The sequence below is a fragment of the Nerophis ophidion genome, linkage group LG06 (assembly GCF_033978795.1).
Source record: "Nerophis ophidion isolate RoL-2023_Sa linkage group LG06, RoL_Noph_v1.0, whole genome shotgun sequence".
NCBI lineage: Eukaryota > Metazoa > Chordata > Actinopteri > Syngnathiformes > Syngnathidae > Nerophis > Nerophis ophidion.
The window spans coordinates 40,363,652-40,381,019 of NC_084616.1; the positions used below are offsets into that span (position 1 = coordinate 40,363,652).

The window sequence follows — 17,368 nt, forward strand, 5'->3', positions numbered from 1 at the left end:
ATTACTAAAAATAGAGTATTTGTTACACAACAAAACAAAAATATTGACACACGTTTGTACCGTTTCAAGGGACATATCCTTTTAATAGCATTTGAAGTGAAAAAAATTACACTCAAATGATTAAAACCAAGTTTTGAACTGTTGCACAAGAAAACTGACATGCAAGTCATGAGAAACAGAGTGAATGCATCAAATCAAGAACCAAATTAACCAGTTCTGTTTTTTTCGAAAATATTTCAGACCAAATTCGTTTGAACACTAACAGATTTGTATCTGTAAATGTTGGAGAAAAAAAACTAAACAAAAATAAAAAATAATCTTAAATGTCATATTTAAAGATATATATATATACAAATCCTCTCAAGAACCCTTTGAAAACATCTTTACACAAGAAAATGTTTTGTTCCCTTACAACAGTGCTGTTCAAAGTACAGTAAGGGCAATAATTTCCAGGGTTTTAGGAAACAAAACAAAATATTAAAAAAAAAAAAAAAAAAATCATCAGGGATACAAAAAAAATTAAAACGTGTGATCGCCACCCACTTCATCCATTTGACATAATAATAGCTCTCAACCTGAGTTTTCTTATGTCTCCTCTGCAAAAGAAAAAAACAACAGTTTGCTTGGAATGACACATGCCACTTTATATGAAATACAAACAAACAAATGAGCAGAACAGCTAGTCTACACTAATCATATTAATGGCACCTAGGCTTTGAAACACGAATAGTCCAAGAATGAAATTTGCTTTTCCAGAGATTTCCCTGTGCTGAGAAAAATATAGTGTAGCAAACACTGAAAACTGACAACGTTCCAAATCTCCCACAAAATAGATTAGATTATAAAGGAATTCCGAAATAAAGACACAGATGCAGTCAACACAAGACTATAAAATGGCCACAGTGAATCTTCAATGTGCTCCAAGCTTGATTATTTTAACAGCGTTTGGAGCCCTATGTCATCATCATTATTAGTATTTGGGTCCATTCTTTCCAAACAAGAGGTGTAGTAAATAATAGTGCTGAAATCTGAGGCAAAGCAAATTCATGGACTTGCCATTTCAAGCAAAATGCCCTGTAAGTAACTGAATCTAAGCGACTGTGGACTACAAATACTATTATAGGGTAGTGGGGACAAAAGCCTGTTTGTGTGGCTTGTCTTAAAATATGCATCCATTGAGGTGGGTGAATAGTCAAAAATTCAAACAATATAAATATTTAGAACTGGAAATAGCCAACTGTAGACTGACAGTCAGTTCAAAAATTTTGAAATGTGATATTTATCATGAATGCATATTCAAATGAAATACCACAAATCTAAATTTAGCACCAAGGTCAGACAGCTAATAGACTTCAGAGCAGCAGCACCCTTTTGTTTTGAGGTGATGCAATTTGACCTTAAAACTATTTTGTTGCCTTCATATGTCCTCATTTACATCTAACACTACTGACATACATCACATGTCACAAACAAGTTGGTGGCGATATAATACGAAAAACTAAACTGACTGAGTTATTTTACCAGTTGTGGATAAATAATTGAAAGTGTACACGTTTTCAGTGGGCATTTTTTAAAACGCAAAAGGCAGCACAGAGTTTTTCTAACTACTCAAAAACTGTTGGCCAAATGTAAAATTAGTTTTAAGGCCCTCTAAAGAACTCCACCTTCCAACAATGCTCGCAGACAAAGGCCATTTTAAGACTTATTTGATCGGTGCGTCTGGTAAGCGCCTACAACACTGTCATACAAGGATCCAAAAAATATTGTCTTTGTTATTGTCATGTTACAGTCCCCTTACAAAAAAATAACCTAACCCGTCACTCGCCATGGACGATGACTGGCAAATTACAAGCGAGGAGGAGGGAAAGTGGGAGGTTTTAACTAGCAAAAGCTTTCCTTGTGTCTTCCTTGCCTTTGTATGTCCTCTTCCCGTGTGTGAATGGTAGGTACCGATACTTGATCATATGCTAAAAGATTGGGAGGAGACAAAAATCCAGTTAGTAAACAAACAAGTGGGATATGCATAAAATGAGAAAGTACTTTTTCAAAATATTAATAAATTCAGCACATTAATATTTTTTCATTTTTCTGAAATCATCCCTTGAAACGCCATGAAATATAAAAACCTAAATTTGCTGATCCACCAAAGAGGTTTTGTGTGTATGCATCAGTCTAACAAATAGCAACATTTAAAGATGCAAAACATTTCCCCCTGACCTCTGCTGCTCTCTTCTTTAGCACCAGGATGTCACTGAACAATTCATTGAGTATATTTATATAGGGAGTACATTTTGCAAATGCAATTGACTAATGTTGTATATGCACAAACTAACATTATACCTCATACACCCATCCTGACACTGTTATGGATACATATTCATCTCAGACCCTAGGCAGGTGTGGGAAGGTGTCAAAGCAATTACAAACGTTAAAAAAAACAACTTCTTCCTCAGTGAAAGACAGCGCCCTAGGGGTGTAACGGTACGTGTATTTGTATTAAACCGATTCGGTACGGGGGTTTCGGTTCGGTTCGGAGGTGTACCGAACGACACGGACATATTAAGTAGCGCACGTTTTGTAAACAATGCACACCGAGGCACTAGTGGTGCAACGGATCAACATTGATCCGTGATCCGTTCGGATCAATATCTTTGGTTCGGCACACACGTGATCCGCGGTCTGATTTATGAAAAAAAATAAAAAATAAAGTTGTTCGCACAGCGTGGTAATGGCGAGCGGAGTAACGGAGGAACTTGAACGCCCCGTGCCATTTAATCAGTGTTGTTTATGGGTGCAGACTATTGTGCAAAACGAGGGTTTTAAAAACATGCTGAAAGTGCTTCAGCCACATTACGACATCCCGTCGCGCACCAACTTCAACGATAAGATTGTGCCAGATTTTTATGAGCAAGAGAAGAAAAAAGTTGTGGACGAACTATCCCGAGCATCATCTCTTGCACTCACGACAGAAGGGTGGAGGTCCAGGGGAACTATGTGACGATAAGTGCAAGGATGGAGGTCCAGGAGAACTATGTGACGATAAGTGCAAGGGTGGAGGTCCAGGGGAACTATGTGACCATAAGCGCTCATTTCATCACAGCAGAGTGGGAGATGAGAAGACACGCCCCCTCTACGAGAGTCACCTTGTGCAGGTACTGACACAAGCAGTGGAGGAAAGGAGAAATCCCTTTTTATGTGGCACTGTTTTTCATTAATTATGTTAAAAAGAAGATATTATGCCTTGTGCACTTGAACTAGATTTTATATATTTGAATTTAATAATTTAAAAGTGTTACAAAACCAAACGGCAAAACCTCTGTTAATTTGTCTTTTTTTTTTTTTTTTTTTTTTTGCTGACTCGAAAAAAATGATCCAATCCGTGAGTTTTTTGATCCGTTGCACCCCTACGAGGCACCATGAATTGATTTACGTGGACCCCGACTTAAAACAGGTTGAAATACTTATTGGGGTGCTAGCATTTAGTGGTCAATTGTATGGAATATGTACTGTACTGTGCAATCTACTAATAAAAGTTTCAATCAATCAAAAAAACAACAACACGGCATGCTAGCAACGACTGGGCTATGATGGACTGACCATACCTCCTCTTTTCACCGGACATGTCCTCTTTTGCGGGGCTGTCCGGGTGGAGTTTCTTAAATGCCTCAAATGTCCGGCATTTTAAGTTAGGGTTGCGTGTATTTTCAATGTACGTTCAAGGTTAAGAAGGGGTTCAAAACAAGACAATTTGTGCACACAGCAGCTTTCGTGAGGGAGGGACAGAGACAGACAGAGCGAGAGAGTTATGATAACCATGCATGTGTCGCCAGGTTCTGATTTAATTTTTTAATATCTATAGCAGGGGTGTCAAAAGTGTGCCCCGGAGGCCATTTGCGGCACACACCTAATGTTTTAAAAGGCCCATGGCACATTCTAAAAATACTATTAAAATAAACAAAAACATAAACAAAAGTGAAATAAAAAAGCTTAAAGGCTAAATGTAATTTAGAAAAAGTTGCAACGTTGTCTAATTAACAAAGCTGTTTTTTTTTTCTTTCAAACTGTCATTGCCCAAAACATAATATTGAATGAAAATCAATGTTATTATGAATTATTGACCTATCCAAGTTTCCGATTACTTCACATTAAAATATTTTTGGTGGAAGATTTAGCAAATTTGTTAAATAAATAATCAAAACATTTTTTTTCTTTTTTTTCTTACTGTACCGAAAATGAACCGAACCGTGATCTCTGAACCGAGGTACGTACCGAACCGAAATTTTTGTGTACCGTTACACCCCTACAGCGCCCGCTTGGCTGAGGAATTGAATAATTTTTATGTCCGCTTTGACAAAGAAAACACAGACTCAGCACTGCCCCCCCTCTCCTCCCACGACACGGCCATGGTCCTCAGCCCGCATGAAGTAAGACTCACCTTGCGTAACATCAACCCAAGGAAAGCCGCTGTACCTGATGGCGTTCTGGGCCGTGTGCATAAGCACTGCGCAGACGAACTGACAGATGTATTTGTTTCCATTTTTAACTGTCACTGTCTACATCCTGGGTCCCTGCCTGTTTCAAAACCGCTACAATAATTCCCATCCCCAAAAAGGCCAACATCTCATGCCTAAATGACTACAAACGTGTAGCAATCAGCTCCATATCCGTCAAATGCATGGAGAGACTGATATTGAAACATATTAAAAAGGCAATGCCACCATCCCCTTGATCAGTTCGCATACCGGGAGAACCGATCGACCGAAGACACCATCGCTATTGTAATCCATAGGCTCTTGGAACATCTTGAACTTAAGGACACTTATGCAAGACTGCTCTTTGTCAATTTCAGCACAGCATTTAAAACAATAAGGCCAAATAGACTCAGATCTAAGCTTCACAACCTTGGTCTGAACACCTTCCTCTGCAACTGAATTTTGGACTTTTTAACAAATCGCACACAGTATGTGAAAATAGGTGAGCACATTTCTGCCACGCTCATCATTACACCGGTGCCCCACAAGGTTGTGTGCTAAGCCCTGTGCTCTTCACCCTCCTCACACATAACTGCATAGCATCTTCAACATCCAACCTCACTGTCAAATATGCCGACGACACCACGGTGCTTAGGCTCATCAGCAACAATGATGAGACAGCATACAGGGCAGAGGTCCAACAGCTGGCTTCATGGTGTGCTAAAAACAACTTGGTTCTTAAAGGGGAACATTATCACCAGACCTATGTAAGCGTCAATATATACCTTGATGGTGCAGAAAAAAGACCATATATTTTTTTAACCGATTTCCGAATTCCAAATGGGTGAATTTTGGCGAATTAAACGCCTTTCTGTTTATGGCTCTTTTGGCGATGACGTCAGAACGTGACGTCACCGAGGTAATACAACCGCCATTTTCTTTTTCAACACATTGCAAACACCGGGTCTCAGCTCTGTTATTTTCCATTTTTTCGACAATATTTTGGAACCTTGGAGAAATCATGCCTCGTCGGTGTGTTGTCGGAGGGTGTAACACTAACAGGGAGGGATTCAAAGTTGCACCGAAGATGCGAAAGTGGCAAGAAATCTGCCGCGGACTCCCATTGAATGTGCCGGAGTGTCTGCACATTTTCCCGGCGATGACAGACATGGCACAGAGACGTATGGATAACCTGAAGATGCATTTGCAACGATAAAATCAACGAAATCACAAAGGTGAGTTTTGTTGATGTTGTTGACTTATGTGCTAATCAGACATATTTGGTCGCGGCGTGACTGCCAGCTAATCGATGCTAACATGCTATGCTAATCGATGCTAACATGCTATTTACCGGCGGTGCTAAAGCAAACATGGCATAGAAATGTATGGATAACCTGCAGATACATTTGCAACTATATTACGTTTCCTTCCACTCACATTTAATGCGAAAAAAACACTTACCATTTGAAGGATTTAAGTTGCTCCAGTGTCAAAAGATGCAAAAGTCCTGAACGTTTGGTCCGCACATTTTACCCGCGATGCTAACGCAGCTATTCGGCCATGCTATGGCTATGAGTAGCGTCAATAGCTATTCGCTCAATAGCTTCAGTTTATTCTTCAATACTTTCACACTCCAACCAGTCGTTTCAAAACATGCGTAATCTGTTGAATTGCTTAAGCCGCTGAAATCCGAGTCTGAATCCGAGCTAATGTCGCTATATCTTGCTGTGCTATTCGCCATTGTTTGTTTACATTGGCAGCACTGTGTGACGTCACAGGAAAATGAACAGTGGCTTCGAGAGAGCGAAAATAAGGCACTTTAAAGCATTTTTTTTAGGGATATTCCGGGACCGGTACAATTTTGAAAAAAACTTCAAAAAATACAACAAGCCACCGGTAACTGATTTTTATTGTTTTTAACCCTTTTGAAATTGTGATAATGTTCCCCTTTACCAATAAAAAAACCAAAGAACTAATAGTAGACTTCCGCCGGAAATGGCAGTAAGAAAACCCATCCATCCATCCATCCATCCATTTCCCACCGCTTATTCCCTTTTGGGGTCGCGGGGGGCGCTGGCGCCTATCTCAGCTACAATCGGGCGGAAGGCGGGGTACACCCTGGATAAGTCGCCGCCTCATCGCAGGGCCAACACAGATAGACAGACAACATTCACACTCACATTCACACACTAGGGCCAATTTAGTGTTGCCAATCAACCTATCCCCAGGTGCATGTCTTTGGAAGTGGGAGGAAGCCGGAGAACCCGGAGGGAACCCACGCATTCACGGGGAGAACATGCAAACTCCACACAGAAAGATGCCGAGCCTGGATTTGATCCCGGGACTGCAGGACCTTCGTATTGTGAGGCAGACGCACTAACCCCTCTACCACCGTGAAGCCCGGAAGAAAACCCTCCACTTGTAATTAATAATCTCGGAGAAAAGGTCAAACAATTCCAATTTTTAGGGGTGACCATCACAGAAGATCTATGCTGGGACATTTAACACTGCTTCTACAGTCGGAAAGGCCCAACAACGTCTTTTTTTTCTAAGGAAACTAAAATGTGCAAACATTCCGCAAAAATCAATGGTAAACTTTTACAACTGTCCCATCAGCAGTGTCCTCACCTACGGCTTTTTAGTGTGGTACGCTAGCTGCACTAAAGCAAACCAACAGGCCCTTCAGCGAGTGGTTAAAACAGCAGGGAAAATTACAAGGGCTATACTCCCAGAGATGAGTGCCATGTACACAGCTCACTGCTTTTTTTTTCCCAAGATGGCGCTGCTGTAGTGGCTGCTATAGGCAGGAGCTCTGTGCTCTTGTGTCATCCTTTTGTGTTTCCCTCTTGTTTTCATGTGTTATTATATTTTTTTGCCTTTTGGTCTGGGACCCTTTGGGACTGTGTGACAAGGGGAGGCACTTTTGTGACCTCTGTGGTGCTTTTTTTTGTGGACTTCTGGATCTGCCTCCCGGGAGCCTTTTGGCCATGGAGACCAGCTACTGGGTCTCTGCCACACCGGAGTCCGTTTGGAGGGACTGGGGGAGATGCGGATGAGGGGACAGGGCTGCGGAGCTGGCACTGAGCGCTGGGACGGAGAGGCTTCGCGGTGTCTTGGCTGGGTGAGCAGGTGTCGGACACCTCAGTCACCTTGGACGTATCCTCGCTCATCCATGCGGACTGGACACTGGCCGAGAGTGGAGTCGGCTGTCTTGGTTGCCTTGTTGGGTCTGCTCCTGTCTCTGGCCATGCTCCCTCCTCCCCAGCGGACAATGGCGTGGAACACCGCAGAGGCCACCACAGTGGATATGTTTCTTTTACTTTTTATTCATAGCTGTATGTAGAAGTGTCTGGTTGTATCTGCTGCTTTAATGTCTTTAATGTCCTCTGTGTTCTTTGATGTTTGATGTTTCCCTCTTACACACATGGAAGAGGGATGTGTACTATGGCTATGAGTTGTTGTGTTTGTTTTTTTTTTTTTGTTTTTTTTCCCCCTTGGCCTCAGTCTGCACCCCCCTCTCCAAGGCCCAGGCTAAGACCGATTTTTTTTAAATTTCATTTTAATCTTCTATTCCCCCCACCCCCCCACCCCCCTTGTTTACCTGTATCTCATCTTTTTTTGTAAGGGGCGCTGGAAGCCGGCAGACCCGTCAGCGATCCTGTTCTGTCTCCCTGTAATGTTTGTCTGATCTTGAATGGGATTGTGCTGAAAATTGTAATTTTCCTGAAGGAACTCTCCTGACGGAATGAATAAAGTACTATCTAAAGCGAGTACGCAACATCGTGAAGGACAGATACCATCCAGCACATGGCCTCTTCAACCTGCTACCCTCTGGAAGGAAGTACAGATCCATTCACGCCAGGACCACCAGAATGTCTCACAGTCTGTATCCCTAGGCTTTGAGACTGCTAAATGAACAGCATGCCCCTTTACTGCCCCCAACCATCTTATAACCTCACTCTTCACCACCTCAATAATTGTGCTCTGGACATTGCTTTGCTGCAGCATCAACGGAACACCCATCAAACATCTGACTGTTCCCACCCCCCACGTCTCTCTATACGCATTACCATAGAAAAATGCTAAGCTAAACTGTAAACTATGGTCAACCTGCACATCAATGCAGTTTCTATGCCGCTGGACAAAGCTCAAACGAAATCTCGTTGACATGTATGATTTAAGTGTTATTTATGACAATGACAATAAAGGAATTGATGGATTGATCTTACCTTGATCTGCCTCTTCATGGTGATGCAGAAGAGCATGATGAAGTACATTACAAGGATGGGCCAGAACACTGGCACGTTGAAGGCATCGAAAAATGTGCAAATCATGGCAATGACGATGCCCTTTGTGGCCGAATGCCTGTAAAGAAAACATTTCATGTAAAATAATGTACTGTAGCTCTATTTCCAACTCATATTTAATCTTATTAAAGCTGTCGTATGTCACGGTTTGGTAGATGCTAAGAGGGTAATCACGTGCGAAAGAGCTGCGATCACAGTGTATCACCATCTTTCTGGTTCTAAACATCAAAAATATGCTTCACCTATGCTCAGGCACGTCACAAGGGCGGTGTTTGGAGCAATTTTTGGTCTCGCTCACCTATTTTAACAGCAGCATGGCGGACATTGCATCTGTTTATTAATCCCCTTGTTTGCAAAGACCTCTTCTGTTAGTGGGCAGGCGCCTTGGGCATGCGAGTTTGTACAAGACAGCTGCGATTGACAGCCATGAAAGACAATTTAATTTGACCCAAGCAGCAATGTTTACAAAGTTTAACTACTAATTGTGGCAATCATTGACATGTATTGTTAAACCTGTTCTTTTAAACTACTATTTCTAACAATGCTAGCCATTGGGGCCATTGTGGTATTTTTGGGTTTTAAAAAAGTGTAATTTTGAGCCGGTCACGAAAAAAATATTGTTAATCACAGGCAGGTATAGTCCTAGCACAGCTAAGCTCAGCATGAAACATTAAATACACTTTTAAACTGAATTGAAGTAATTGTTGTTTTGCATATGATCGAGATATTAAGGCTCTCTTAATATGTTTCAACTTAGTTGCAACAGGATTAGATACTGTATGCCGGCTGATGCAAAACACTGCTCCTGCTTTGCCACATATGGTGCTATTGTGTTTGCATAGAAATATGGTGATGTGGTACAAGTCTGAATTAACAACAGTGGAACACAAAAACAAATACAGATATCATGAGTTCATGTTAAAGTTCCACAATAATATCGTACTGTGGCCTCAGCTGAAGTGCTAAGTGTGAGGTCAACTTACCAGAATTTGAACTCAGGCAACCTCCTAATGAAGGGACGGAACTCTTCATTCTGCTTTGTAGGAAGGGCGGGGCCTTCGTCTATGGAGAAAACAGGGCGATAAGGTGGTTGTTCAATGGAAATAACCTTCAAAGGCTGGGTATATGATCAAGATACATATCAGGTAAAATTAAGGTAATCAGCTGTGAGCATATGAACTCGATCAAACATGGCAGAATACTCAGTGACAACAGTCAATAAAAGTCAACCTTTTACGCGCCACTTCCGGTTTGTAAGGTACCGCTGAAGTAAACAGAATGACCGAACCTCGAGCCAAACGTGCAGCTAAAGGAGGCAAATTAAATGTCAACTGACTTGGGCGCTATACTCCGAAAAGCGGGCTATAAAAGCTAACGCAATGTCAGGTGTGTGTCAGGGGTCTGGGTCCTGCCAAAGTGATGTGGAGCAAATCAAGCCAATTTTCAACGTATGTAGAACACAATCAGTAACACAACAAATGAGTTCAAATATATGAAAAAGTACTGCCAAAGTGATTATACAGAAACCATGAAAATGCAAGAGGATTTTCATAGGGTCTGCACACCTTGCTACTGCTGCCAGCACATGAAGCATATTAGTTTAGCTACTAGTAGCAGCAATATTTTAAGAGGCAACTATCTACATTGTTATTAAAGATGATGCACACTTGCAAGTAACAGCATATGCAGCATGTTAATTTAAAAATGATAATGTTTACATTTCAAAACAGCGTTCTGATGGGGCAATTTGTTTATTTTGGGTCTTGGTGCATCGATACAAAAACACTAAAGACTGTAAATGAGTTTTTTTTTGTTTGTTTTAGTCTTATTTTATTAATAGATTATATGTTATAAATGATTATTCATATTACGTTTTTTAAATTATATAACATGTTAATAAAAACTCATCTCTTGTACAGATGCTTTAAAATTGCCTGGTTAAAAACTATATATATATAAAAAACTGTTATAAATGAATTCTTATTTTATTTCGTCCAGCCCTAAGCTTCAGGCATACACAAGATTTGAACAAATACAGTTTGGTCATCAGTAGTAGCAATATTTTTTTTTCTCCTAATGTTCAAATCAATTTAAACATTATGTCCTAAGATACACTTGTAACCAAATCAACATACAATTCCATGTATGAGTGTGTACTTGCCTTCGTCAAGCAATGAAGGGTCCACTTTTGGCGATAGAAAGGCGATGAACAGGTTGAGATGGTAGATTCCCAAAGCATAAGTTACTATATACCAACCCTGAAAACCAGTGCAAAATCAAATTGAAAGTCCTTCTTTCAGTTTTGCTAGTAACATAAATAACACAAGAATATATATAGGCAAGCAGATGGACTTGCATTATACTTAAGTAGAATACAGAGGCTTGGTTTTGCTGAAACAACAGCAAAACGGAATGATTGCAACACAAGATTTTAAAAGTGATGGGCTGCAATAACAGCAGTCTTCTTATTTAAGTAAAGTGTTTTTACATTGAACTTTTTTCACTGAAAGCTTTTCTTGATAAAGGGCAATGTTTTCACTACTCCACCAAAGATATATTATAATTTCATTTGACAGACAATTTGGCTTGCTGCATATATTTAAATTTTCCTGAAGGAACTCTCCTGAAGGAATCAATAAAGTACTATCTATCTATCTGGGGACGGCGTGGTGAAGTTGGTAGAGTGGCTGTGCCAGTAATCTAAGGGTTACTGGTTCAATCCCCACCTTCTACCATCCTATTCACGTCCGTTGTGTCCTTGGCCAAGACACTTCACCCTTGCTCCTGATGGCTCCTGGTGAACGCCTTGCATGGCAGCTCCCGCCATCAGTGTGTGAATGTGTGTGTGAATGGGCGAATGTGGAAATACTGTCAAAGCGCTTTGAGTTCCTTAAAAAGGGGTAGAAAAGCGCTATACAAGTACAACCCATTTACCATTTTATTTATGGGTATTTGTAAATAATGTGACATGTGATGGGTAGTGATAAGCTCTGAACCGTGGGTTTTGTGAATGGTTCCAATTCTAGCCGTTTTCTCTTTTAGACTTTTTTGGAGCACCTTGTGTTGCAACTTGCTCGTGTATTAAAAGAGCTACAGTATATAAATAAAGTTGTGATTAACTGATAGCCACAATGCAAAGCAACAGTACACTCAAGAAAAGTTCAAAATGAAAGAAATGTATCAATTCAAACCAAGGTCGTATTACTTTTATTTTGTTTTTTGGATTAAGCAACTTGCATTTACTGTCAAACCTTACCTGCAGTATGTACACTCTGATCATGTATAGAGCGGTGAGTAGAAGCGTGCTACCCCATCGCACTGCAGAATACGGCGTCGACTTGTCGAGCCATGACTGATAGATCTGTTCCAAAAAAGACAAAACGAAAAAATTGGACAATGACAATATAACCTTTGAGCCAGTAGCTAGAGATTTGCCTATATGATACAGCTAAAAACTGTCACAGTTACTTAATTTCATTCTGGTAAATGTATGATAAATGCTCATGTTACCTGTCCAATCCGTGTAAAAAAGGTGGTGACTACATTTGGTTTTCCATGGATTGACTCCCCAACGCTGTCCCCTTCTGACATTCTATGAGGAAAGATGAAAAAAGGTGAGATTAGGGCTGCAGCTATCAACTATTTCAAGTGAGTAATCTATCGTTTTCGGAATCTATTAGTTTGTTCATTAATTGAGGATTGGGAAATTTCACTCTTTATAGCCTCAATATGTACCTCAGGGAAACTACAAACCCTGTTTCCATAGGAGTTAGGAAACTGTGTTGGATGTAAATATAAACGGAATACAATGATTTGCAAATCCTTGTCAACCCATATTCAATTGAATGCACTACAAAGATTAGATATCTAATGTTCAAACTCATAAACTTTATTTTTTTTTGCAAATAATAATTATCTTAGAATTTCATGGCTGCAACACGTGCCATAGTAGTTGGGAAAGGGCATGTTCAGAACTGTGTTACATCACCTTTTCTTTTAACAACACTCAATAAACGTTTGGGAACAGAGAAAACTAATCGTTAAAGATTTGAAAGTGGAATTCCTTCCCATTCTTGTTTTGTGTAGAGCTTCAGTCGTTCAACAGTCCGGGGTCTCCGCTGTTGTAGTTTACGCTTCGTAATGTGCCACACATTTCTGATGGGAGACAGGTCTGGACTACAGGCGGGCCAGGAAAGTACCCACACTCTTTTAGTACGACGCCTTGCTAGTGTAACACGTGGCTTGGCATTGTCTTGTTGAAATAAGCAGGAGCGTCCATGGTACCGTTGCTTGGATGACAACATATGTTGCTCCAAAACCCGTGTGGACCATTCAGCATTAATGGTGCCTTCACAGATGTGTAAGTTACCCATGCCTTGGGCACTAATGCACCCCCATACCATCACAGATGCTGGCTTTTGAACTTTGCGCCTATAACAATCCGGATGGTTATTTTCCTATTTGTTCCGGAGGACACCAGATCCACAATTTCAAATATAATTTTACATGTGGACTCGTCAGACTTCAGAACACTTTTCCACTTTGCATCAGTCCATCATAGATGATATCGGGCCCAGTGAAGCCGGCGGTGTTTCTGGGTATTGTTGATAAATGGGTTTTGCTTTGCATAGTAGAGTTTTAACTTGCACTTACAGATGTAGCGACCAACTGTAGTTACTGACAATGGTTTTATGAAGTTTTCCTGAGCCCATGTGGTGATATCCTTTACGCACTGTCGTCGGTTTTTGATGCAGTACAGCCTGAGGGATCAAAGGTCCGTAATATCATCGCTTACGTGCAGTGATTTCTCCAGATTCTCTGAACCTTTTAATGATTTTACGGACTGTAGATGGTAAAATCCCTAAATTCCTTGCAATAGCTCGTTGAGAAATGTTGTTCTAAAACTGTTCGACAATTTGCTTACAAAGTGGTGACTCACGCCCCTTCCTTGTTTGTGAAATACTTAGCATTTCATGGAAGGTGCTTTTAAACCCAATCATAGCACCCACCTGTTGCAAATTAGCCTGCACACCTGTGGGAGGTTCCGAATAAGTGTTTGATGATCCTTCCTCAACTTTATCAGTATTTATTGCCACCTTTCCCAACTTCTTTTTCCCGTGTTGCTGGCATCAAATTCTAAAGTTAATTATTATTTGCAAACAAAAAAATGTTTATCAGTTTGAACACCAAATATGTTGTCTTTGTAGCATATTCAACTGAATATGAGTTGAAAATGATTTGCCAATCATTGTATTCCATTTATATTTACATCTAACATAATTTCCCAACTCAAATGGAAACGGGGTTTGTAAACAAAACTGTTTCTGCTCACCATAATCATTCTTTTTTCTCTCTAATAAATGCAAATCATTTACATTGAAATTCCACTTTTAACATGTAAATTACAAAAAAAGGGGTGTCGAAAAGTTCATAAACTTTATGTTTTTTTTGCAAATAATAATTAACTAAAAATTTCATGGCTGCAACACGTGCCAAAGTAGTTGGGAAAGGGCATGTTCACCACTGTGTTTCATCTCCTTGTCTTTTAACACTCAAACCTTTGGGAACTAAGAAGACACTGTTTTAAGCTTTTCAGGTGGAATTCTTTTCCATTCTTGTTTTATGTACAGCTTAAGTTGTTTAACAGTCCGGGGTCTCCGTTGTGGTATTTTAGGCTTTTCAATGGGAGACAAGTCTGGACTACAGGCAAGCCAGTCTAGTACACGCACTCTTTTACTATGAAGCCACGCTTTTGTAACAAGTGACTTGGCATTGTACTGCTGAAATAGCAGTGGCGTCCATGATAACGTTGCTTGGATGGCACAATTGTTGCCCCAAAACCTGTATGTACCTTTCAGCATTAATGGTGCCTTCACAGATGTAAGTTACCCATGCCTTGGGCACTAATACACCCCCATACCATCACAGATCCTGGCTTTTCAACTTTGCACCTAGAACAGTCCTGATGGTTCGTTTCCTCTTTGGTCTGGAGGACACGACGTTCACCGTTTCCGAAAAACTATTTGAAATGTGGACTTAGGGCTGGGCGATATATATAATATATCGCGAGTTTGTCTCTGTGCGATATAGAAAATGACTATATCGTAATATCCGAGTATACGTTCTCACGCAGGACTTTTAGCTGCGGGCGTACACTTCAGGCTCTCCTCGCTCTTTCCTGTGTCTCCTCACAGACAAGCAGGCTCACATTCTTACATACGTCACAAATTGTCACGTCATACGTCACATACATCGCCTCGCAGAGCAGAGACGTAGCTGTGTGGCTAACGTTAGCTGCTAACGTACCCGTACGAGAGAAAGATGCTGCGTATCTGGTGCAAATGAAGGAAGAATTAATTCCCAATAAAAACAGCAGGGTTTCCATCGTCTGGCGGTGGTTCGGCTTCAAGTGGGAATATGTTAAACAGACAACCGCAATTTGTCAAGTGTGGGGGGGAAAGGCGTTGCTATTAAAAGTAGCATTACTGCTAATATGTAGCATCATTTGTAAAGTCACTCGCTCGACAATGAAGAGAATTTCATAACCTTAGTAACATACTACATAGTGAAGGACAAATACTATTTGATTTCCTATTATGCAGCTCATTTTTATTTGACACTTAAAATGTCTCTGACAATCTTGCAATTTATGTTTTGGAAATGACTTGAATGTTTGTGCCATTGCTTAAAAACTTTAATAAATACACTTTTGGTCAATTGACTTAGTTGTGATTTCCCTCTCTGCATGAAAGTTTAAAAGTAGCATATATGAATGCAGTATGAAGAAGAATGTTTTAATGTATACACATAAAATCATCATACTGCTGTGATTATGTGCATCAAGTGTTCATTCAAGGCCAAGGCAAAATATTGTAATATATATCGTATATCGTGACATGGCCTAAAAATATCGCGATATTAAAAAAAGGCAATATCGCCCAGCCCTATGTGGACTCGTCAGACCACAGAACACTTTTCCACTTTGCATTAGTCCATCTTAGCTGAGCTCGGGCCCAGCGAAGACGGCGGCATTTCTGGGTGTCGTTGATAAATGGCTTTGGCTTTGCATAGTAGTTTTAACTTGCACTTACAGATGTAGCGACCAACTGTAGTTACTGACAGTGGTTTTCTGAAGTGTTCCTGGGCGCATGTGGTAATATCCTTTACACACTGATGTCGCTTTTTGAAGCAGTAAAGCCTGAGGGAACGAAGGTCCGTTATATTATCACTTACGTGCAGTGATTTCTCCAGATTCTCTGAACCTTTTGATGGTATTACGGACCGTAGATGGTGAAATTCCTAAATTTCTTGCAATAGCCCGTTGCGAAATGTTGTTCTTAAACTGTTTGATTATTTGCTCACGCATTTGTTCACAAAGTGGTGACCCTTTCCCAATCCTTGTTTGTGAAAGACTGAGCATTTCACGGAAGTTGCTTTTATACCCAATCATGGCACCAACCTGTTCCCAATTAGCCTGCACACTTGTGGGATGTTCAAAATTAGTTTGAAGAGAAATCCTCAACTTTATTAGTATTTATTGCCACCTTTCCCAACATCTTTGTCACGTGTTGCTGGCATCAAATTCTAAAGTTAATTATTTGCAAAAAAAGTGTTTATCAGTTTGAACATCAAATATGTTGTATTTGTAGCATATTCAACTGAATATGGGTTGAAAATTATTTGCATATCATTGTATTCCGTTTATATTTACATCTAACACAATTACCCAACTCATATTGCAACGGGTTTTGTTTATATAAATCCATTTCCTACCGCTTGTCCCTAGTGGGGTCGCGGGGGATGCTGGAACCTATCTCAGCTGCATTCGGGCGGAAGGCGGTGTACACCCTGGACAAGTCCCCACCTCATCGCAGGGCCAACACAGACAGACAACATTCACACACTAGGGCCAATTTAGTGTTGCTAATCAACCTATCCCCAGGTGCATGTCTTTGGAGGTGGGAGGAAGCCAGAGTACCCGGAGAAAACCCAGGCAGTCACGAGGAGGACATGCTAACTCCACACCGATAGATCCAGAGGCTGGGATTGACCCCAGGACTACTCAGGACCTTCGCATTGTGAGGCGCATACATACATACATACATACATTCATATTTATATTAGGGCTGGGCGATATTGGCTTTTATTAATATAGCAATATTTTTATGCCATATTGCGATATACGATATATATTACAATATTTTGCCTTGTCCTTGAATGAACACTTGATGCATATAATCACAGCAGTATGATAATTCTATGTGTCTACATTAAAGGGGAACATTATCACAATTTCTGAAGGGCTGAAACCAATAAAAATCAGTTCCCAGTGGCTTATTTTATTTTTCGAAGATTTTCTCCAAATTTTACCCATCACGCAATATCTCGATAAACGGCTTCAAAGTGCCTGATTTTAACCATCGTTATATCCATCCGCCCATTATCCTGTGACGTCACAGCGTGGCAACACAGAAACAAACATGGCGGATAGCACAGAAAGGTATAGGGATATTAGCTCATATTCAGACTCGGATTTCAGCGGCGTAAGCGATTCAACAGATTACGCATGTATTGAAATGGATGGTTGGA

General features: G+C 40.5%; 1 protein-coding gene across 3 annotated transcripts in view; it reads right to left on the reverse strand.

Moving 5' to 3' along the window:
* Window positions 1–53: 53 nt before the first annotated feature.
* rer1 (retention in endoplasmic reticulum sorting receptor 1) overlaps window positions 54–17,368 on the reverse strand; it is a 30,550-nt gene continuing 13,235 nt past the window's right edge. For 2 of the 3 annotated variants that reach the window (XM_061903775.1, XM_061903774.1), the window contains exons 2-7: window positions 12,290–12,371; window positions 12,036–12,140; window positions 10,941–11,037; window positions 9,763–9,841; window positions 8,702–8,837; window positions 54–1,967 (exon numbers count right to left, since the gene is read on the reverse strand). In XM_061903775.1, coding sequence (XP_061759759.1) covers window positions 1,878–1,967; window positions 8,702–8,837; window positions 9,763–9,841; window positions 10,941–11,037; window positions 12,036–12,140; window positions 12,290–12,370 — 588 coding nt within the window. In that variant the 5' untranslated portion in view covers window position 12,371 and the 3' untranslated portion in view covers window positions 54–1,877. The remainder of the gene's footprint in view (window positions 1,968–8,701; window positions 8,838–9,762; window positions 9,842–10,940; window positions 11,038–12,035; window positions 12,141–12,289; window positions 12,372–17,368) is intronic. The other variant, XM_061903776.1, reaches the window with a different exon arrangement.